Source organism: Oncorhynchus nerka, linkage group LG21, assembly GCF_034236695.1.
Source record: "Oncorhynchus nerka isolate Pitt River linkage group LG21, Oner_Uvic_2.0, whole genome shotgun sequence".
NCBI lineage: Eukaryota > Metazoa > Chordata > Actinopteri > Salmoniformes > Salmonidae > Oncorhynchus > Oncorhynchus nerka.
In genome coordinates, this window is record NC_088416.1 from 10,755,198 (window position 1) to 10,777,620 (window position 22,423).

The 22,423-nt window shown below is 47.1% G+C and overlaps 1 protein-coding gene across 1 annotated transcript in view; it reads left to right on the plus strand.

Annotated features, from left to right (window-relative positions):
- LOC115103879 (nucleosome-remodeling factor subunit BPTF-like) overlaps positions 1 to 22,423 on the plus strand; it is a 56,831-nt gene that overhangs the window by 31,757 nt on the left and 2,651 nt on the right. Inside the window, 19 exon segments of the mRNA XM_029624902.2 lie at positions 651 to 775; positions 4,902 to 5,054; positions 5,282 to 5,432; positions 5,711 to 5,750; positions 5,833 to 6,058; positions 6,346 to 6,489; positions 13,174 to 13,304; positions 13,645 to 13,759; positions 13,926 to 14,137; positions 14,507 to 14,732; positions 15,023 to 15,218; positions 15,220 to 15,601; positions 16,091 to 16,173; positions 17,161 to 17,386; positions 17,532 to 17,809; positions 18,359 to 18,532; positions 19,253 to 19,445; positions 19,829 to 19,913; positions 20,879 to 21,065. Of these exon segments, the coding sequence (XP_029480762.2) occupies positions 651 to 775; positions 4,902 to 5,054; positions 5,282 to 5,432; positions 5,711 to 5,750; positions 5,833 to 6,058; positions 6,346 to 6,489; positions 13,174 to 13,304; positions 13,645 to 13,759; positions 13,926 to 14,137; positions 14,507 to 14,732; positions 15,023 to 15,218; positions 15,220 to 15,601; positions 16,091 to 16,173; positions 17,161 to 17,386; positions 17,532 to 17,809; positions 18,359 to 18,532; positions 19,253 to 19,445; positions 19,829 to 19,913; positions 20,879 to 21,065 (3,327 nt within the window).

Sequence of the window (22,423 nt, forward strand, 5' to 3'; positions counted from 1 at the left end):
CAGAGAGACCTCAGGTTATTTTGACCACCGCCTTTTTACTGCCTTTTTACTGCTAGACGTGAATCATACTGGCGGTCTGCAAGTATCAGGATATTCGCGTTGCGCATTAACCACTCGGAGGATGTTTTCCCTGCCTGCGGTCAGTCAGTCAGTCACACTGGACAAGGAGGAATGTCTTTCCCTTTGTGCATCCCAAATGGCACCCTGTTCCCTATATAGTGCACTACTTTTGACCAGGGCCCTATGGCATACTATGGTATAGTAGTGCACTCTATAGGGATTAGAGTGCCTTTTGGGATGCACTCCTTTACTGTCCCAATATGTTTTTTTGTTTAAAATTTTTTAACATTTGTTCACCCTTTTTAAATGGCAAATTGAGGAATCTTTGGAAGCATTACCAAAGAGACAGGTTCATAGTCAACCTCGGCAACAAGGAACTAACACGGTCATTTTACCTGGCAGCCAGGGTTGACTTATGAATTTTATGAACGCTCTCTCTCTCTGTGTGTGTGTGTGTGTGTGTGTGCACGTGCTCTTTTCCATGTACCTTTACGGTAGCAGACACATGCTGCGTGTGTTGGTGACCCCAGTTGTCTTTGCGCGTGCGTATATGTGTGTGTGTGTGGTAACCTGTTTGCCTCTCTTTGCAGGTACCGTCTCCAGACAGTGAAGTCCCTGGCAGGGGTCAGTCTGATGCTGAGGCTACTGTGGGCCTGTCTGAGGTGGGACGACATGGCCGTCAAGCCCTCCGCCGCTGTAGGCACCACGCGCACAGGTAGACCATCCTTTCTCTGCATGTATCTCAACACCCACCCACCCATATGCACTACCGTTCAAAAGTTTGGTGTCACTTAGAAATGTCCTTGTTTTTGAAAGAAAATCACTTTTTTTGGTCCATTAAAATAACATCAAATTGATCAGAAATACAAGTGTAGACATGGTTAATGTTGTAAATTACTATTGTAGCTGGAAACGGCAGATTTTTTATGGAATATCTACATAGGCGTACAGAGGCCCATTATCAGCAACCATCACTCCTGTGTTCCAATGGCACGTTGTGTTAGCTAATCCAAGTTTATCATTTTAAAAGGCTAATTGATCATTAGAAAACCCTTTTGCAATTATGTTAGCAGAGCTGAAAACTGTATTTCTGATCAATTTTATGTTATTTTAATGGACAAAACATGTGCTTTTCCCCCAAAAAAACAAGGACATTTCTAAGTGACCCCAAACTTTTGAACGGTAGTGTACATTGTAGGGGAAGTGCACAAGCTTGATGTAGTCATTGCGTGCTAAGAATATGGGACCAATTACCAAACTTTTTATGACACATATGAGTGCATTTGTCCAAATAGTTATGACACCTTTTTTGGGGGGGATTAGATACATAAAGGGCTTTAATTTCTAAACCGTGAAACTGATACAGTGTCTTCAGAAAGTGTTCACACCCCTTGACCGTTTCCACATTTTGTTGTGTTACATCCTGCATTTTTAAAATGATTAAATTGAGATTTTTTTGTTGCTGGCCTACACACAATACCCCATGATGTCAAAGTGAAATTATGTTTTTCAACATTTTTTACAAATTGAACAAAAATATTGTTGAAATGTCTTGAGTGAATAAGTATTTATCCCCTTTGATATTGCAAGCCTAAATAAGCTCAGGAGTAAAAATGTGCTGCCCATTCATTTGTAGCTCAAGCGGTTCAAATTACATTTGTACCGATTTCAGTACCGATACCGATTACCGGTACCGATTTCAACTCAGTTCCCAGAGAGGAAGGAAAACTGCTTAGGGATTTCACCATGAGGCCAATAGGGACTTTAAAACAGTAACAGCATTTAATGGCTGTGATAGGAGAAAACTGAGGATGGATCAACACCATTGTAGTTAGTTCAAAATACTAACCTAAATGACAGAGTGGAAAAAAGGAAGCCTGTACAGAATTTAAAAAATATTCCAAAACATGCAGGTAGCAGGGCGGCAGGTAGCCTAGGGTTTAGAGCATTGGGCCAGTAACCGAAAGGTTGCTGGATCAAATCCCCAAGCTGACAAGGTAGAAATCTGTCGTTCTGCCCCTGAACAAGGCAATTAACCCAACGTTCCCCTGTAGGCCATCATTGTAAGTAAGAATTTGTTCTTAAATGACTTGCCAAGTTAAATAAAGGTTTATTTTTTTAATGTAAATCCTGTTTGGTAACTAGGCACTGAAGAAACACTGCAAAAAAATGAGGCAAAGCAAGGAAATTTTGCCCTGAATACAAAGTGTTAACATTACTGAGTACTGCTCCATATTTTCAAGCGTAGTGGTAGCTGCATCATGTTATGGGTATGCTTATAATCATTTAAGTATTGGAGTTCTTCAGGATAAAAAATGTATGGAATGGAGGTAAGCACAGGCTAAATCTGGTTCAGTCTGCTTTCCACCAGACACTGGGCGATGAATTCACCTTTCAGCAGGACAATAACCTAAAACAGAAGGCCAAATCTACGCTTGAGTTGGCTTACCAAGAAGACTGTGAATAAATTAATCAATCAAATGTAATTATAAAGCCCTTTTTACATCAGCCAATGTCACAAAGTGCTATACAGAAACCCAGCATAAAACCCCAAACAGCAAGAAATGCAGATGTACAGTCAAACATTTTGAGAATGACACAAATATAAATTTTCACAAAGTCCGCTGCCTCAGTGTCTTTAGATTGCCAGATGTTACATTGGAATACTGAAGTTTAATTACAAGCATTTCATAAGTGGCAAAGGCTTTTATTGACAATTACAGGAGGTTCATGCAAAGAGTCAATATTTGCAGTGTTGACCCTTCTTTTTCAAGACCTCTGCAATCCGCCCTGGCATGCTGTTAGTTAACTTCTGGGCCACATCCTGACTGATGGGAGCCCATCCTTGCATAATCAATGCTTGGAGTTTTGTCATAATTTGTGGGGTTTTGTTTGTCCACCCGCCTCTTGGGGATTGACCACAAGTTCTCAATGGGATTAAGGTCTGGGGAGTTTCCTGGCCATGGACCCAAAATATCGATGTTTTGTTCCCCGAGCCACTTAGTTATCACTTTTGCTTAATGGCAAGGTGCTCCATCATGCTGGAAAAGGCATTGTTCGTCACCAAACTGTTCCTGGATGGTTGGGAGAAGTTGCTCTCGGAGGATGTGTTGGTACCATTCTTTATTCATGGCTGTGTTCTTAGGCAAAATTGTGAGTGAGCCCACTCCCTTGGCTGAGAAGCAACCCCACACATGAATGGTCTCAGGATGCTTTACTGTTGGCATGACACAGGACTGATATGTACCGCTCACTTTGTCTTCTCCGGACAAGATTTTTTCCGGATGCCCCAAACAATCGGAAAGGGGATTTGTCAGAGAAAATGACTTTACCCCAGTCCTCAGCAGTCCAATCCCTGTACCTTTTGCAGAATATCAGTCTGTCCCTGATGTTTTTCCTGGAGAGGAGTGGCTTCATTGCTGCCCTTCTTGAGAACCAGGCCATCCTCCAAAAGTCTTCGCCTCACTGTGCGTGCAGATGCACTCACACCTGCCTGCTCCCATTCCTGAGCAAGCTCTGTACTGGTCCCGCAGCTGAATCAACTTTAGGAGATGGTCTTGGCACTTGCCGGACTTTCTTGGGCGCCCTGAAGCCTTCTTTACAACAATTGAACCGCTCTCCTTGAAGTTCTTGATGATCCGATAAATGGTTGATTTAGGTGCAATCTTGCTGGCAGCGATATCCTTTCCTGTGAAGCCCATTTTGTGCAAAGCAATGATGACGGCACGTGTTTCCTTGCAGGTAACCATGGTTGACAGAGGAAGAACAATGATTCCAAGCACCCCTCCTTTTGAAGTTTCCAGTCTGTTATTCGAACTCAATCAGCATGACAGAGTGATCTCCAGCCTTGTCCTCGTCAACACTCACACCTGTGTTAACGAGAGAATCACTGACATGTTGTCAGCTGGTCCTTTTGTGGCAGGGCTGAAATGCAGTGGAAATGTTTTTTTAGGGGATTCAGGTCATTTGCATGGCAAAGAGGGACTGTGCAATTAATTTAAATTCATCTGATCACTCTTCATAACATTCTGTAGTATATGCAAATTGCCATCATACAAACTGAGGCAGCAGACTTTGTGAAAAACTGTTGGCCACGACTGTAGAAGCACGGTGGCTAGGAAAAACTCCCTAGAAAGACAGGAACCTAGGAAGAAACCTAGAGAGGAATGTTCCTGAGTGGCTGAGTTAAAGTTTTGATTTAAATCTACTTGAGAATCTATTGCAAGACATGAAACTTGTTGTCTAGCAATGAACAACGACGAATTTGACAGAGCATGAAGAATTTGAAAAGAGTAATGGGCAAATGTTTCACAATCCAGGTGTGGAAGCTCTTAGAGACTTACCCAGAAACACTCACAGCTGTAATCGCTGCCAAAGGTGCTTCTACAAGGTATTGGCTCAAGGATGTGATAATATATATTTATTCCATTTTGAATTCAGGCCGTAACAACAAAATGTGGAATAAGTCAAGGGGTATGAATACTATCTCAAGGCACTGTATGTATGAAAATACCATCAAATTAAAAGGTGACATTCTGTGATGTCACCTCGTATGAACAATTTTACCTCAGATCCAAAATGCTGGAGTATAGAGCCAAATTAAAGGTTTTAGTTTTACTGTCCAAATAAATACGTAGGGGAGTATATATCGTAAAATATCTACTATGAAGCCTATTTCCTCTGCTGTTCCTTTTGACTTTTTACTCAAATGTCTGAGGCTTTTCCCATGGAATATCAATCCTGTGTACTGTATTGAATGGCAGCGTATTAAGTCGTTACTGTGTCATGTCTTGGGAGTTGTTCTCTGCATCTTCCTCCTCCTTCATCCTACACCAACCCAGCCCTATCCCCACTCATTGCCACAGAGACCTCCGAGACGGAGATCACTACCACAGAGATTATCAAGCGCCGCGACGTGGGGCCCTACGGCATCCGCTCGGAATACTGCATCCGCAAGATCATCTGCCCCCTCGGCACTCCAGAGACCCCGAAAGGTGAGGGAGCAGCAGCCGGCTAGAATAAAACTACACATGGAATGTAAAAGAGAGGATAGTGGTGATATTTTTTCTCATTAAGGTTGCTTAATTTTATGTCATTCTTGACTCTCTCTCGCTCTCTCTCGTATTCTTCTCTCACTCCTTCCCCCTCTACTTTTGTTTTCTTACACCACCCTTACCGTCCCCCTTTCTCTTGCATCCATTCCACACACATACACATACAGAGACCCACACGCCACAGAGGAAAGGCCTGCGCTCCAGCAACCTGCGGCCCAAGAAGCCGGAGCCCAAAAAGGAAACTGGGCCGGTGGTGATTGAGTCCTGGGTGGCCGAGGAGGAGCTGGACCTCTGGGAGATCAGGGCCTTCTCCGAGAGGTCAGAGGGCAAAGGGCACAGGGGCATGAGATCTAGGGTGCATAGTAACTGCCTACTCCATGCTATTCTCTTGAGTGAACTGTAAATTCATACGGTCGTTATCTTCTGTTATGAACTCACTTCGACTCTCTTAGACTAATAAAAAAATAATCATAATTTCCCTAAATTTGATTTACTATCGTTTTTGTATAGCCAACTGCATTCATTTGGGGGGAAAATAGTTATGTTCCAGTTCTTTCTGTGGTTTGTGTATGATACATTTATTTTTGTCTTTATAGGGTTGAGAAGGAGAAAGTCCAGGCGGCGGAACAGGCCAAGGTGAGTAGGACCACTAGCCGTGTGAATAATAGGGATGTTTTGTTGTGTTTTCTGGATTATTTCACGGTTTCTCTTGTTCTAGAAGCGTCTGGACCAGAAAACAGGCACTGGATCTACCACCGTCATCACCACGGGGAGCCCAGCCACCCCCGCTTCCACCCCCAAGGTAGTGACCCTGTCGGGCCAGGCCACCCCCGGAACCAAAGTATTACTGGCTACCAAGATGGGCACCCCCGTCACCTTCCAGCAGAACAAGAACTTCCAGCAGTCGTTTGCTTCCTGGGTCAAGCAGGGGCAGCCCAGTGGAGGTATGTCAAAGGTCATAGGTCATTTTCTTTGTTCACAAGCCAGTAGATTGGTAAAGAGAATTACTTTCACTGAATCTCATTCAAATGTGTCCCAATTTTATTTATACTCAAGTGATATTTTTTTTACTTAGTAGGGAATCTTTGCAAATAGAAAGTAGTAGTGGTTGGTGTATGAATTAACCCCTGACAAACTAAATCTGTTTTAGTCAGCGTTAGTAGCTGTGCTTGTTTAGCCGCGGTTGTTGTTTGACTCTCGAGTGGAGCCTCATTTGCATATTTCCCTGTAGCCTCGCCGGGCACGGTGGCCACGACGGCCGGACAGACTTTCCAGATCACGGGCACGTCCATGGGGGGCAAGGTGCTCACCGCCAAGCTGCCGCTGCCCGCCAACAGCAAGATTGTCACTGTCAACGTGCCAACCACTCAAGGAGGTACAGTGACTCCCCTGTGCCCACACCAGAGACACGGCGAGAGAGAGGTTTCACTCGAAAAACAGATATTTTGATCAGGACAACCTGATAAAAGAATGTTAAATTAAACAAGAGAGGGAGTGGTGTTGTTTTAAATGCTATTCAAATGCATCGTTCATTCCTCCCTTTTTCTCCATAATGTCAAGGATGGATGACTGAAAGCAAAATGTTTCTCTACCAACCCCCGTCTTCTCCAACCACTAACTTAACTTACCACTATTGACGGAAGCACTGTCTCACACACCTGATGTGGCACAAGACTGTGGTAAGGTCTGTCCTCTTGACCAGGCTAGTGGTGCGGTGCCCACTCGATGCCAGCCCCATTGTGGTGTAACCCATTGTAACCCATTAGTCAGTGGCTCAGTCTGGAGTGGCACATGCACATCATGTCTATTTGTGCCCTGTCGGCATGGCAATCGAACGGAACGTTGTTATTTTAGGTGGGACAGAACGGTAGACTGTGTAGTCTAAGAACATAGCCAGACCGTCTTTTGAAGTAGCACGCTAGCTAATTTAGAAGTCAATATTGACTCATCGGATGAGGTGATGGTTCATATTTTTAGCCCCACTGTCCCGTTTGAGTTCACCTTTTTAACAGTGGGTTGATGACGAGTGTACAACACTGTTTAAAGGCACCGGCCTTCATTTGTTTATTCAGCCAAATGGCAATTTATTGAAATTCCCATTGAATATCTGTAAGTATTAATGCTTCACGATGACTGACTTGGACTAGTACTTGGTTTGCGAGTGTGTGAGTGATTGTAGGTGAGGCAGTCTTCTAGTGGCTAAAACGGGGAGATGCCGAACTTATGCTTGTAGACTTCTCTGCGCCGAAGCGTTTTCTTCCTTCAATAAGGCTGCTTCGCTTTTTCGTCATTATTACTGGCCAATACGAATCCCCTGAGCTGACAAGGTAAAAATCTGTCCTTCTGCCCCTGAACATGGCAGTTAACCCACTGTTCCCCGGTAGGACGTCATTGTAAATAAGAATTTGTTTTTAACTGACTTGCCTAGTTAAATCAAATCAAATACTAAAACTCATACGATGGAAAAACATGACCTTGTCCCGAACCTGTTTTTGCCTCCCGTATTTCACAAAATCTTTCCTGTTTCCAATTATCTATATAAAAGGGTGGTCAGGCTCATGACTACACTCCTTGAATATATATACAGTGGGGAGAACAAGTATTTGATACACTGCTGATTTTGCAGGTTTTCCTACTTACAAAGCATGTAGAGGTCTGTCATTTTTATCATAGGTACACTTCAACTGTGAGAGACGGAATCTAAAACAAAAATCCAGAAAATCACATTGTATGATTTTTAAGTAATTCATTTGCATTTTATTGCATGACATAAGTATTTGATCACCTACCAACCAGTAAGAATTCCGGCTCTCACAGACCTGTTAGTTTTGCTTTAAGAAGCCCTCACACACAAGACACATCCATGTTTCAAGAGGATAGACTACATCACTCCGCAAACAAACAGCGCTCCTGCCGAGGGACACACATGTTTCATCCTGTCGACCAGGAAGGAAGGGAGAGCGAGAGAGCTGGTAATAAAAGAGCAGTAGTATATTTTTCCAGCGTGACTGTTTCAATGCCTGTTTGTTTCGGAGCGTGCTAAGGAAGGCGGAGCAGGAAATCAAGTTTACCTTGAGGTCTGGTTCGTCAGACAGGTAACCCGCTATAGAGAGATGGAGGATGGAAGGATTTCTACTCCCTCCATTCCCCCTCCCTCCCCTCCCTTCCTCCCTCCCTCCCTTCCTCCCTCTTTCTTTCTGTGTCGCTTGCTCGCTAGCTCACCGACTCTCCAAACAGCTACTCTTATGAAGTGGGCGTTTGATGTCGGCGCCAGAACTGAAACTCCCCAGTCTTCTACTGTAGCTGGTTTAACCTCTGCTATTTGAAGAGGGGAAACCATTGATGTATAGCTTTACCTGATCGGTTTTGTGGTCAGAATAAAAGGCAACAACAACAAAAAACACAGAGCGAGGAGATGGTGAAGAGAAGGGGGGGAGACAACAACAACAAAAAACACAGAGCGAGGAGATGGTGAAGAGAAGGGGGAGAAAGACAACAACAACAAAAAACACAGAGCGAGGAGATGGTGAAGAGAAGGGGGGGAGAAAGACAACAACAACAAAAAACACAGAGCGAGGAGATGGGGGGGAAGACAACAACAACAAAAAAACACAGAGCGGGAGATGGTGAAGAGAAGGGGGGAAGACAACAACAACAAAAAACACAGAGCGAGGAGATTGTGAAGAGAAGGGGGAGAAAGACAACAACAACAAAAAACACAGAGCGAGGAGATGGTGAAGAGAAGGGGGGGGGGGAAGACAACAACAACAAAAAACACAGAGCGAGGAGATGGAGAAGGGGGGAAGATAACAACAACAAAAAACACAGAGCGAGGAGATGGAGAAGGGGGGAAGATAACAACAACAAAAAACACAGAGCGAGGAGATGGAGAAGGGGGGAAGATAACAACAACAAAAAACACAGAGCGGGAGATGGAGAAGGGGGGAAGATAACAACAACAAAAAACACAGAGCGAGGAGATGGAGAAGGGGGAAGATAACAACAACAAAAAACACAGAGCGAGGAGATGGAGAAGGGGGAAGATAACAACAACAAAAAACACAGAGCGAGGAGATGGAGAAGGGGGGGGGAAGATAACAACAACAAAAAACACAGAGCGGGAGATGGTGAAGAGAAGGGGGGAAGACAACAACAACAAAAAACACAGAGCGAGGAGATGGTGAAGAGAAGGGGGAAGATAACAACAACAAAAACACAGAGCGAGGAGATGGTGAAGAGAAGGGGGAAGATAACAACAACAAAAAACACAGAGCGGGAGATGGTGAAGAGAAGGGGGGAAGACAACAACAACAAAAAACACAGAGCGAGGAGATTGTGAAGAGAAGGGGGAGAAAGACAACAACAACAAAAAACACAGAGCGAGGAGATTGTGAAGAGAAGGGGGAGAAAGACAACAACAACAAAAAACACAGAGCGAGGAGATGGTGAAGAGAAGGGGGGAAGACAACAACAACAAAAACACAGAGCGAGGAGATGGAGAAGGGGGAAGATAACAACAACAAAAAACACAGAGCGAGGAGATGGTGAAGAGAAGGGGGAAGACAACAACAACAAAAAACACAGAGCGAGGAGATTGTGAAGAGAAGGGGGAGAAAGACAACAACAACAAAAAACACAGAGCGAGGAGATGGTGAAGAGAAGGGGGGAAGACAACAACAACAAAAAACACAGAGCGAGGAGATGGTGAAGAGAAGGGGGAAGACAACAACAACAAAAAACACAGAGCGAGGAGATGGGGGGAGACAACAACAACAAAAAACACAGAGCGGGGAGATGGTGAAGAGAAGGGGGGAAGACAACAACAACAAAAACACAGAGCGAGGAGATGGTGAAGAGAAGGGGGGGAAGACAACAACAACAAAAAACACAGAGCGAGGAGATGGAGAAGAGAAGGGGGCGACAACAACAACAAAAACACAGAGCGAGGAGATGGTGAAGAGAAGGGGGAAGACAACAACAACAAAAAACACAGAGCGAGGAGATGGAGAAGGGGGGAGACAACAACAACAAAAAACACAGAGCGGGGAGATGGTGAAGAGAAGGGGGAGAAAGACAACAACAACAAAAAACACAGAGCGAGGAGATGGTGAAGAGAAGGGGGAAAGACAACAACAACAAAAAACACAGAGCGAGGAGATGGTGAAGAGAAGGGGGGAAGACAACAACAAAAAACACAGAGCGAGGAGATGGTGAAGAGAAGGGGGAGAAAGACAACAACAACAAAAAACACAGAGCGGGGAGATGGTGAAGAGAAGGGGGAGACAACAACAACAAAAAACACAGAGCGGGGAGATGGTGAAGAGAAGGGGGAGACAACAACAACAAAAAACACAGAGCGAGGAGATGGTGAAGAGAAGGGGGGGGAGACAACAACAACAAAAAACACAGAGCGGGAGATGGTGAAGAGAAGGGGGGAGACAACAACAACAAAAAACACAGAGCGAGGAGATGGAGAAGGGGGAAGATAACAACAACAAAAACACAGAGCGAGGAGATGGTGAAGAGAAGGGGGAGAAAGACAACAACAACAAAAAACACAGAGCGAGGAGATTGTGAAGAGAAGGGGGGAGAAAGACAACAACAACAAAAAACACAGAGCGAGGAGATGGTGAAGAGAAGGGGGGAGAAAGACAACAACAACAAAAAACACAGAGCGAGGAGATGGTGAAGAGAAGGGGGAGAAAGACAACAACAACAAAAAACACAGAGCGAGGAGATGGTGAAGAGAAGGGGGAGAAAGACAACAACAACAAAAACACAGAGCGAGGAGATGGTGAAGAGAAGGGGGAAGACAACAACAACAAAAAACACAGAGCGGGGAGATGGTGAAGAGAAAGGGGGACAACAACAACAAAAAACACAGAGCGGGGAGATGGTGAAGAGAAGGGGGAGACAACAACAACAAAAAACACAGAGCGAGGAGATGGTGAAGAGAAGGGGGGAGACAACAACAACAAAAACACAGAGCGGGGAGATGGTGAAGAGAAGGGGGAGACAACAACAACAAAAAACACAGAGCGGGGAGATGGTGAAGAGAAGGGGGAGAAAGACAACAACAACAAAAACACAGAGCGAGGAGATGGTGAAGAGAAGGGGGGAAAGACAACAACAACAAAAAACACAGAGCGAGGAGATGGTGAAGAGAAGGGGGGGAGACAACAACAACAAAAACACAGAGCGAGGAGATGGTGAAGAGAAGGGGGAAGACAACAACAACAAAAAACACAGAGCGGGAGATGGTGAAGAGAAGGGGGGGAGACAACAACAACAAAAAACACAGAGCGGGAGATGGTGAAGAGAGGGGGGGACAACAACAACAAAAACACAGAGCGGGAGATGGTGAAGAGAAGGGGGGAGACAACAACAACAAAAAACACAGAGCGAGGAGATGGTGAAGAGAAGGGGGGGGAGACAACAACAACAAAAAACACAGAGCGGGGAGATGGTGAAGAGAAGGGGGGGAGACAACAACAACAAAAAACACAGAGCGGGAGATGGTGAAGAGAAGGGGGGAGACAACAACAACAAAAAACACAGAGCGAGGAGATGGAGAAGGGGGGAAGATAACAACAACAAAAAACACAGAGCGAGGAGATGGAGAAGAGAAGGGGGGAAGATAACAACAACAAAAAACACAGAGCGAGGAGATGGAGAAGGGGAGAAAGACAACAACAACAAAAAACACAGAGCGAGGAGATGGGGGGAGAGACAACAACAACAAAAAACACAGAGCGGGAGATGGTGAAGAAGAAGGGGGAAGACAACAACAACAAAAAACACAGAGCGAGGAGATGGGGGAGACAACAACAACAAAAAACACAGAGCGGGAGATGGTGAAGAGAAGGAGGGGGAAGACAGACAACAACAACAAAAAACACAGAGCGGGAGATGGTGAAGAGAAGGGGGAAGACAACAACAACAAAAAACACAGAGCGGGGAGATGGTGAAGAGAAGGGGGGGGAGACAACAACAACAAAAAACACAGAGCGAGGAGATGGTGAAGAGAAGGGGGAGACAACAACAACAAAAAACACAGAGCGAGGAGATGGTGAAGAGAAGGGGGGGAGACAACAACAACGGGGAGATGGTGAAGAGAAAAAAAACACAGAGCGGGGAGATGGTGAAGAGAAGGGGGGGAGACAACAACAAAAAAACACAGAGCGGGGAGATGGTGAAGAGAAGGGGGAAGACAACAACAACAAAAAAAACACAGAGCGGGAGATGGTGAAGAGAAGGGGGAGACAACAACAACAAAAAACACAGAGCGAGGAGATGGTGAAGAGAAGGGGGGAAGACAACAACAACAAAAAACACAGAGCGAGGAGATGGTGAAGAGAAGGGGGGGAGACAACAACAACAAAAAACACAGAGCGAGGAGATGGTGAAGAGAAGGGGGGGAGGGAGACAACAATTTCAGATCTTTTGAGGAAACGCATTTTCCTTTCGGTTGCCGTCCTGTGTCCACGTGAGTTCGAAAATATCGAAGCGCGGCCAAAGTAACGACTATGAAACACTTGCTTTGTCGGGGGAAATTAAAAACGTATGAATTCAAGGAAAATCCATCCATAATTTATGAGCGGGTCATACGTGATGGATTCAAACCAACATACCCAGTTTGAAGATTGTTTTCACGTTGTTTACTTGCTGGGTTCATTTTGACTGTGGTCAAGATCAGAGAGGGTTGCTACTTGAAAGGAACAAAATCCACAAGTAATTTATTGAGTGACGTTTTGATACATCATGAAATGCGCAGAATGGATAGTTTGTTTCTATACCTGATAAAAGGGAAACCGGTCTAGCCTTGAGGGGACGTTTCAGTTTCCTTCATTTCCAAAAGTGAAAAGCTAGAGTAGGATTATCGCTTTTAAGAGATGTTGAATTTTGAGTAAATTCATTTCTATTAAGTGTGACTCATTTAATCATCAAAAGTCAGAATAACACACAAGTGTGTTCTGAATGTTTAACAAGTATTAGAGAAATAAATACCAATCCTGTATGTGCGGGTTCACTGTAATAATATGTCCTCTCCACTCCCCAGGTATGATTCAGAAGCAGGTGCTGGGCATCATTCCCTCAAGCCAAGCTGGCGGCGCCCAGACCTTTGCCTCGTTCCAGCCTCGCACCACAACCATAAACATCAGGCCGGGCATGCCAGGCTCACCACAGCAGGTAACACCCCATGGACCATCTTTCCCCATCCGTCAGTCAATCAATCACATCTATTTATAAAGCCCTATTCCCCTCATCAGTTGTCACAAAGGGCTTTACGATAACCCCGCCTAAGATCTTCAAATTCCCCCTTCCTTACCAACATCCACCCTGCTCCCTTGTCACCCCACACACACACACACACATCCCTCTAAAACGGGTCATTAGCAGGACCACGTGATTGACACGTTATTGAAAGAATTCCCCGTGCACTATCAACAGCAACCCTTCACTGGAGTCAGTGTCGTCCCTGGGGTATAAGGGGAAGTCCCAGTGTTTCTGATCTTGGCTGTGTTTCTAGGTGCTCACCGCTGGAGGCCAGATCCGTCCGGGGATGACCGTGATCCGAACGCCCATCCATCAGACAGGCGCCATGGGTAAAAGCATCCTCCGAACCCCCCTCATGGTGCAGCAAGGTAGGCTGTTTGTATTTACCTACTCCATTTTAGCTTGATAGGCCAGTTAGAATAGTGTCTTTCACATGCAAGTTCTGACTCTTGTCTGTCTGCCTTTCGGTCTGTTTGTGTGTCTGGACTTGTGTGTGTGTGTGTCCACTTACGTGTGTGCGTTTTCCTCCTCCAGGTCAGGTGGGCCAGCAGGTGGTGACCCAGATCATCCGTGGGCAGGCCGTGTCCACGGCCATCTCAGGTGCCAGCCCCGTCACCACCGTGGCCGGACAGAGGATGGGCAGTGCCCCCAAAACCCCGGGCCAGCCCAACACGGCCCAGACGCCGCAGCGGGTACACCAGGGCCAGGTCAAACTCACCCTGGCACAACTCACCCAGCTCACCCAGGTACCATCAGCTACCCCATAATAACCTGATGTCAGGCAACAGTGGGGCAATAGGTTTCTGCTCTGAACCACCTAGTGTATCGTAATTCTGCACTTTTCAAAACGAGTATGTTTTGATTTTAGTCCTATTCAGCGGGAAAGATCGGAAATAACTCATTTTCATGTGCTAGTTTTGACATGGTCTGTTTTTATTTGTATTTTTTAAAGAGTAGTGCACCCTTGCCTGATCATAGATCAGTTTGTCTAGCCAACTCCTATGGTCATTGCTATATATTGCCTGACAAACCGTTCGGGGACCAGGCTGCCGTTGTACCTCTACATTACCTCCAAAAGCATCACCCCTCCCTCATCTCCCTGTCTCCCCCATCAGAAGCAGCAGAGCCAGGCAGTAGAGCGGCCAGGCGGCGGGGCCCAGGGCCTGACGGTGATGATCCAGGGCCAAGGCCAGGCCACGGGCCAGCTGCAGGTCATCCCCCAGGGGGTCACAGTCATCCCCGGGCCCGGTCAGCAGCTCATGCAGGCGGCAATGCCCAACGGCCATGTCCAACGCTTCCTCTTCACCCCCATGGCCCCTGCCGCTACCCCAACCTCCACAGGTAGTCTAAAGAGCGAATAATAGTGTGTATTATTGATACGGATACAGACACACAGTCTCCATCATCCACTGCAGGGCTGTGGACACAAAATGGGGAAATGTTTTCTAACAGACAGTGAGAGGTTACGGTGGTATGTCAAGTGTTTTATCCTTTTTTGTGCCGACTGAACAGGACCCAGTACCCAAATGTTATGTAGCCTACCAGCAGCCACACATACACTCGCAGATCATTGGTTCATAGCCTGTGTGTCTTCTAAAGGTCTGCCCATCCCCTTTCTCTCCTCACTTCAGCCCCTACCGCCCCGGGACAGACCACCAAGACCCCTGCCCAGCCCGCCCAGCAGGCTGCAGCTCCCATCCAGGCCGGCGCCGCCCTGGCCACCAGCACACCCCCATCCGCCACCCCCCAGGGCCAACTCCCCTCCCAGACCCAGGCCCACATGCCCATCCAATCCCCCACCCCCCTCCAGGTCAAGTCCCTCAAACACCCCCGGCACCCCCACGGGCCGGCCCCAGCAGACCCTTCAGCTCCAGGGCTCCCCCCACCAGCTCATCACTGTCCCGGGCCTCCAGCAACAGGTCCAGGTCCTGGCTCAGCTCCAGGCCCAACAGGGGCCCTCCGGAGGCTCTCTCCCCCAGCAGATCAAGCTCCAGCTTCCCATCCAGATCCAGCAACCCGGGGTCGGTGGAGCCCAGCCTGGAGGTTCGATCCAGAACGTGGTGGCCATCCAGACGGCCAGCGTGCAGGAGCAACTCCAGAGGATCCAGCAGCTGAGGGAGCAGCAACAGCAGAAGAAGAGGCTGGCGGCCGAGGCCAAGCGGGAGCAGGCGCTGGCGGCGGCCAGCCAGAGCGACATCATCCAGAAACAGGTGAGGGCGCGGTGGTCAATATCAGAAACGTGTACTTACGTGTGTTTTGCTCGCATGTGTGTTTGGATGATGGGGATGTGTGTGTGTTCAGGCAGCCAGCCAGACACAGGTGGTGTAACAGTATAGTAGGCCCGTCTCTCTTTGACATCAGCACATAAACAGTCCTCTCAAACAGCCTGCTCCCACGATTGTGGTTTATTTTCCAAGCTGTCCACCGCCACTGTCTTTGTCTGTTTTAGGGGTGTGCGTGCGTGTGCGTGTGTGTGTGTGTGTGTGTTTGTGGCTTGCGTGCACCCCTAGTCTAGTGCATACACACTATGGGTACCTCTGAAATGGCACCCTTTTCCCTATATAGTGCACTACATTTGACCAGATCCCTATGGAACCTGGTCCAAAGTAATGCACTTCATAGGGAATCGGGGTGCCATTTGGGACGCAACCGTGTGAGGCCTGAGTTGACCTCTGACCCCTCTGTCTTATCTGTGACAGGTGGTGATGAAGCAGAACGCCGTGATCGAGCACCTCAAGCAGAAGAAGCCCATGTCCCCCGCCGAGAGAGAGGAGAACCAGAGGTGAGGAACTAGGAGCTAGCTAGTGCTGTTGCCATGACGATCAGACCTTGTGTTGACCCGCCGTGTGTGCGGAGGTGTCATCCGTTCCCTCCCTGTGGAGAAAGCCAGGGGTTATATTTAACGTGTCTGGGTCATGGGAAAGGTTACCTCAGACAGACCATGTGTTGTGTCCTCCTCACTGGGTTTAAACCAGACCTACAGTCCTGGAGCAGGGCAAGCCAGGGCACTGTGGTTTGTATCCCAAATGGCATCCTGCTCCCTATGTAGTGCACCACTTTTGACCAGGGCTCACACGGCAGGCCAATTTTTTGGGTCTTGTCTCCCTCCATCTCTCTTTTGTGGTTAGTCACGTCAGTGGACACAGTCTGGGAATCATGGTTGACCTTGACCTCCCCAGCGTGTGTGTGTGTGTGTGTGTGTGTGTGTGTGTGTGTGTGTGTGTGTGTGTGTGTGTGAGAAAGTGTGCGAGAGAGCAGTGGCTTCCTATTGCTAGTCTCTCTTTCCATCGCTCTCTGGTCCCACCTCTAAATAAACACAGGGAACAAAAACACTCTTGACATCTGCAACATGTGACATGGCTACCGATTGGCTTACAATGTTTTGTCTCGTAGTGTGAGGTTACGGGTGATGGAAAGGTTCATGATGTATGGAAACATTATACTTTACATTTCCTTCAAGTCCGTTTAGATTTGATCATTTGAATCCCCCCCCCAAAAAAAAAAATATTCACTTCAAATGTCCTAAAAATTCCTTCACTGGACTATGGATGAAAATGATCTTCATAGCTACCTCTCCTGTTACATTGATGGGAACACTGAAATGAAGACGATCCACTGTCACCTAAATACAAAAATCCCATCCACCACTCCCCTCAGGATGATTGTGTTCCTGGTGGTATTCAGCTTTATAAATGGCTATAAGCATGTATGAGCCTTTATAATGTCTTATAAGGCCTATAACATGTTGTCTCTATCCCCTTCCACCCAGGATGATTGTGTGCAACCAGGTGATGAAGTTCATCCTGGACAAGATCGACAAGGACGAGAAGCAGGCGGTCAAGAAGAGGAAGAAGGAGGAAGCAGGCGAGCAGAAGAGGACCAAGGCCAACGCCACCAAGCTGTCGTCGCTGCTCTGCCGGCACAAGGAGACGCTCAAGGCCGAGATCCTCAAGAAGAGAGCCCTGCTGGACAAGGAGCTGCAGCTGGAGACGCAGGTCAGACACACACACACACACACACGGCATTCTCCCATGAACATACTTGTACTCACGATGGACACATGGTAACAGAGCTGCACACAGATGTCCAACACACACACACACTTTTGATCTCACTCTCTACCCGTATCTCCTTCCACAGGATGAGCTGAGGAGGGACCTCGCCAAGATGCGACGGGACAAGGAAAGGGCCCAGGCGGCCGCCGCCGCCGCACACACGCATCACGCCCAGCACGCCCTGACACACACCTCCCAACTCAACCCGGCGGCCTTCGCCCACAAGCGGAAGCGGGAGGAGGAGAGGGACGCGGCTTCGACGGCTAACGCCAAGAAGAAGAAGATGATCACCACCACTACCTCAGACAGCAAGAAGGAGACCAAGCTCTACTGTGTCTGCAGAACACCCTACGACGAGTCCAAGTAAGAGACCGGCTGTGCTCTACATGGCACCCTATTCCCTATTCAGGGCCCTGGTCAAAAGCAGTACACTATACACGAATTAAGGTGTCCATTGGGCTCCAGTCAAAAAGTAGTGCGCTAGGGAACATGGCGCCATTTGGGCCGTACACCAACATTTTATGTACCGCAAACGTGACCCTTGTCCAAAAGCCGTTCTGAGGAGCGTCAATCTAGTTCAAACAAGTTAAATGTATAGTAAGCTTCCTCCAATGCCTCTCTGAATAGACAGTCAAAATGTATACCATTAACCATTTACGAGGAAGCTCAAACATTAACACAAGTGAAGATCAATTTCACCTGAAACTATTGCGGTGTGTTTGGACTTTAACTGATAACTCTTCATTATTTAACTTCCTGAAATGCCCTCAACCAGGAAGTTGAAACACTCTGGCAACACACAGATGGCATTCGATACATTTCTAATAAACGTACCTGAAACCATGGGGGTTGCAAAGACCTCGTTTGACCCCATAGTGATTTGGCATTCTTTCACGTCCTGTGTTCTCCCAGGTTCTACATTGGCTGTGACCTGTGCACCAACTGGTACCACGGCGAGTGTGTGGGCGTCACCGAGAAGGAGGCCAAGAAGATGGACGACTACATCTGTAGCGAGTGCAAGCGGGCCCAGGAGGGAAAGACCGAGGAGCTCTACTGCATCTGCCGAACGCCCTACGACGAAGCACAGTAAGTGCATAGGAGTGTGTGTGGTGTATGGGGTTCTCGATGGCAAAAACGTACAGTGTTACCTATTAGATGGTGATATCTGTTGACTTTTTGATGTTTAGTTTCAGTGAAACTTTGTATTGTTTCATATTTCCTTTGACGTCTAGGGTTGAAGGTTGTTCTGTGTAAACAGAGCTTGAATTCCTTATGTAAAGACATTGGCCCTCTGAAATCTGTCTTGTCTAAAACGACATACTGTGTACTAATCGCACTACGTGCTATTTAGGCGTTCTGTTTACTAAAAACAACCCGCCAAGCAACACGTATCAGGATACTAGACTCATCCGTACTGAGAATGCGTCATCTAATGCGCAATTGCGTTGAATCCCGCCATTCGTTCATTTTGATAGAACACATCCCCTCTTCCCCGCATACACATGGGACTCCAAAGACTATTCTCTCCCTCAATAGTGTGTGGTGAATTCTACTCGATGAAAACCAGAAATTAGTATGTCTATATCACCCTGGCTTTTAAAGCAGACACTTTCAGCAATGTTCCTTACTATAAAATGTATTAATTTCACATACCCAAAATGCCTACTATTTAGAATGCAGCTATGGGTATTCGGACACGCCAGAGTCTATTTCTACAATCGGACTTGGAACAGAAACCAGGGTCGTGTTCATCAAGCACAATGAACGTGACCCACCCCTGCCACCCTCCTCCCCGCCCCCGCTCAGGTTCTACATCGGCTGCGACCGCTGCCAGAACTGGTACCACGGCCGTTGCGTGGGCATCCTGCAGAGTGAGGCCAACCACATCGACCAGTACGTGTGTCCGCAGTGCCAGTCCACAGAGGACGCCATGACCGTGCTCACGCCGCTCACCGACAAGGATAACGAGGGGTTAAGGAGAATCCTGCGCTCCTTACAGGTATGTCACCCCTTCCTTTGCTCCTCCCTTCGCCCTCGTTCCCCCTCTACCTAGCGTCGGGACGATACGGAACAAAGCCCTCCTCTGTTCTCAACTCTTATCTGATCTGTGACGCTGGTCCCCTGGGCGGCACTTGGACAACTGCCCTGGCTACAGGGGTTTTTCCACCCTCCTCGTCCTTATCTCCTCCTCTTCTTCCCCTCCTCCTCTCTGTCCGCATGGCACGGACGTAGCCGGAGCACATCTCTGTTGAACCAGCTGCTTCCAATGTCATTTTCAACCTCTTGTTTTGTTTTCCTTCTTTTCTGTTGCTGCTGCTGCTGCTGCACGTCTCTCAAGTGTCTCCTCTCTCTTTCTCCCTCTTTCTCCCTGCCTCTCATCAGGCTCACAAAATGGCGTGGCCATTCCTGGAGCCGGTGGACCCGAACGACGCCCCAGACTACTACGGAGTCATTAAGGAACCAATGGGTGAGTGGGGGGAGAGTTCTGCCTCTTTGCATTAATTCAACATTGTAAAAATTTTAAAAAAAGAGGTGCTGTTGTCATAAATTGGAATAGTCGTCACAAGGGACTCCTAAGTTGTTACACACACAAACACGCCCCATCGCCCCGCTCGAGAGGAAAGGCCTCCAACTCAGATCAAACTGCCCATGTAAAAGGCGGACTTGCGTCAACAGGGCCTTTTTGAACTTCCACACAAACAAACCTGTTAATGAGCTGCCGGAAAAACCCCAGAGACTTCTACACTTGGACACGACAGTAGCCCCCTTCTACACTACAGTGCATTTGACCTGGGCCTGGAAACTCGAGTCCACTGCCCGCAAAAAAAGAAACCTTTTCACCCTGCAGAAGAAAAAGCCAAGTCTGGCCACGGCTGTCCGGTCGGCATAAGTTTGGTGTTTGTTGATGAAGTCTGATGACTGAGAAGAAGGCCCTCTTTGATATGGGCACGGGGTCGGCCTGCTGACCGGGTGAGGGAAGGTTAAGAATCGGATATGTTTGTTTAAAATGGAGCCCCGGGGCGCGACACGGGAGAAAACCACTGCTGCCCTGTGGGGAATTATGAAGGACCAGGCTTGTTGCTAGCTTACCTAGCTAACTATCGTGATAATTGAGTGTCAACTTTCAACTTCTTTCAAAGGCAAATTTCATAACGGTGACATCATGTTGCCAGAATCAACGGGTCGGCCGCTCGGCCACATTCCGTGTAATTCGCTTTGAAAGGGCCCGAGCCTGGTGATCGAGGGTCGAAACTAGCGTTGAGCTAGTATTTCTGACGGTCAAGTTGACGTACAAGTGATTATATCAAATATTTACACCACATAAACTGCAATTCCTTTTGAAGCGACTCTGCGAGGATGTCGGGGAAGAGTCAACTTGATGATTCTGGAGGTGATTCGTGTTCTGTTCTTGTCTTCCTCCCTTCTTTCTAGACCTTTCTACAATGGAGGAGCGGTTGCAGAAGCGCCACTACATCAGGCTGACGGAGTTCGTGGCGGACATGACCAAAGTCTTCGACAACTGCCGATACTACAACCCCAGCGACTCGCCGTTCTACCAGTGCGCCGAGGTCCTCGAGAACTTCTTCGTCCAGAAGCTCAAAGGGTTCAAAGCCAGCAGGTAAGACCTCTGACCTCTCCCTTGGCCTTGTCAGTCAACGCTGACATTTTAAACTCTGAGCTCATCCCCCCCCCCCCCCCCCCGTCTTTGTCGTATCCGCCTGCGCTCCTCCTCCGTCCTCGCCTCTTCTTTGTGCTGTTCTCTTATCCCTCCCTCTCTCGCCCCCACCCCTTCTTTCAGACATAACCCCAACTTTAGGATGATTCTGTGAAGTTTGGTGTTTTGGGGGTTGTTTTTGCCTTCTGTAGTGCTTTGGTCTCTGTCACATCTGCCGTTGGGGTCCAACCTGAAGGGCCTTAGCTGCCACCGAACCACCAGACCGCCAGCCCTTCCACACAGATCTGTCTGTGGTCTGTTGTGTGGAGCCTGTTTGTGGTACGCGTGTGGCGCCAGCTTTCTATTGGCCTTCACTTTAGAGCTGTGTAGTAGCGATGTCCAATCCATGCTCAATGTCCTTAGCATCCCATCTCCTGTCTTTAGCACGTAGTTCTGCATCTATACCTCCTCCCCTGCATTGTGTGTTTGCGTCCTTATGGTCATGTGCTTCCACCTGCATGTGTTTATGTCATCCATTCTCTCTCCCTCTCTTACAGATTGTGATGTCATAAGTCTGGCCTTGTAGTTGGAATCTGAGCTGGGTGCCGGGGTCACTCTAAAAAAAAAAAAAAACACAGGCTATCCTGGACCTTGCTGTTTTTAATTCTTTAAAACAGCGTCAAACTATTTGTAAGAAAGTATATTTACAGTATAAACCACACCGTTGGTGTGTTTTTTTGTATTTTTAGAAGGAAAGACACTTTAAAAACATTTCTCCATTTGACAATGGCAGCCATGTTGGTCACAAACAGCAATCAAGGGAAACATCTGTTAGTTTTTTTTTTCCTACATTCAATTCACAGACAACAGATATTCGATGGAAGTTGAGTTCATTTCGGTTTATATCTCAATCCGGTGACTTGTGAGGCACAATATCAAGTATCGAAAAGGTTAGTTGACAACCTCATCGTTGGGATTAGATTTTGCTCAAATGTCAAAACTTATTTCTCACACATGTAATGTTGCTTTCAAGTCAGTTCCACATGTGCAGATGACCTGTCATTTAATTTAACGGAGGACGGTTATTGTATTGATGAAGTGCAAAGATTGTACCTCCTCTTAGCTGGCCATTTTTAAAAAGATTAGCAACGTTTACCAATTAGTCTTTTATCTGATTTATTCATGTATAACGTTATTGTTTTGTGTGCATATTATATCCTTTTGTGAAGGCGTATTATGTGTTCAAAAGGAGAGAAAAAATGCTAAGATATATATATATATATATATATATATAGGTCATAGTATTTTGTGTAGCTTTGCAG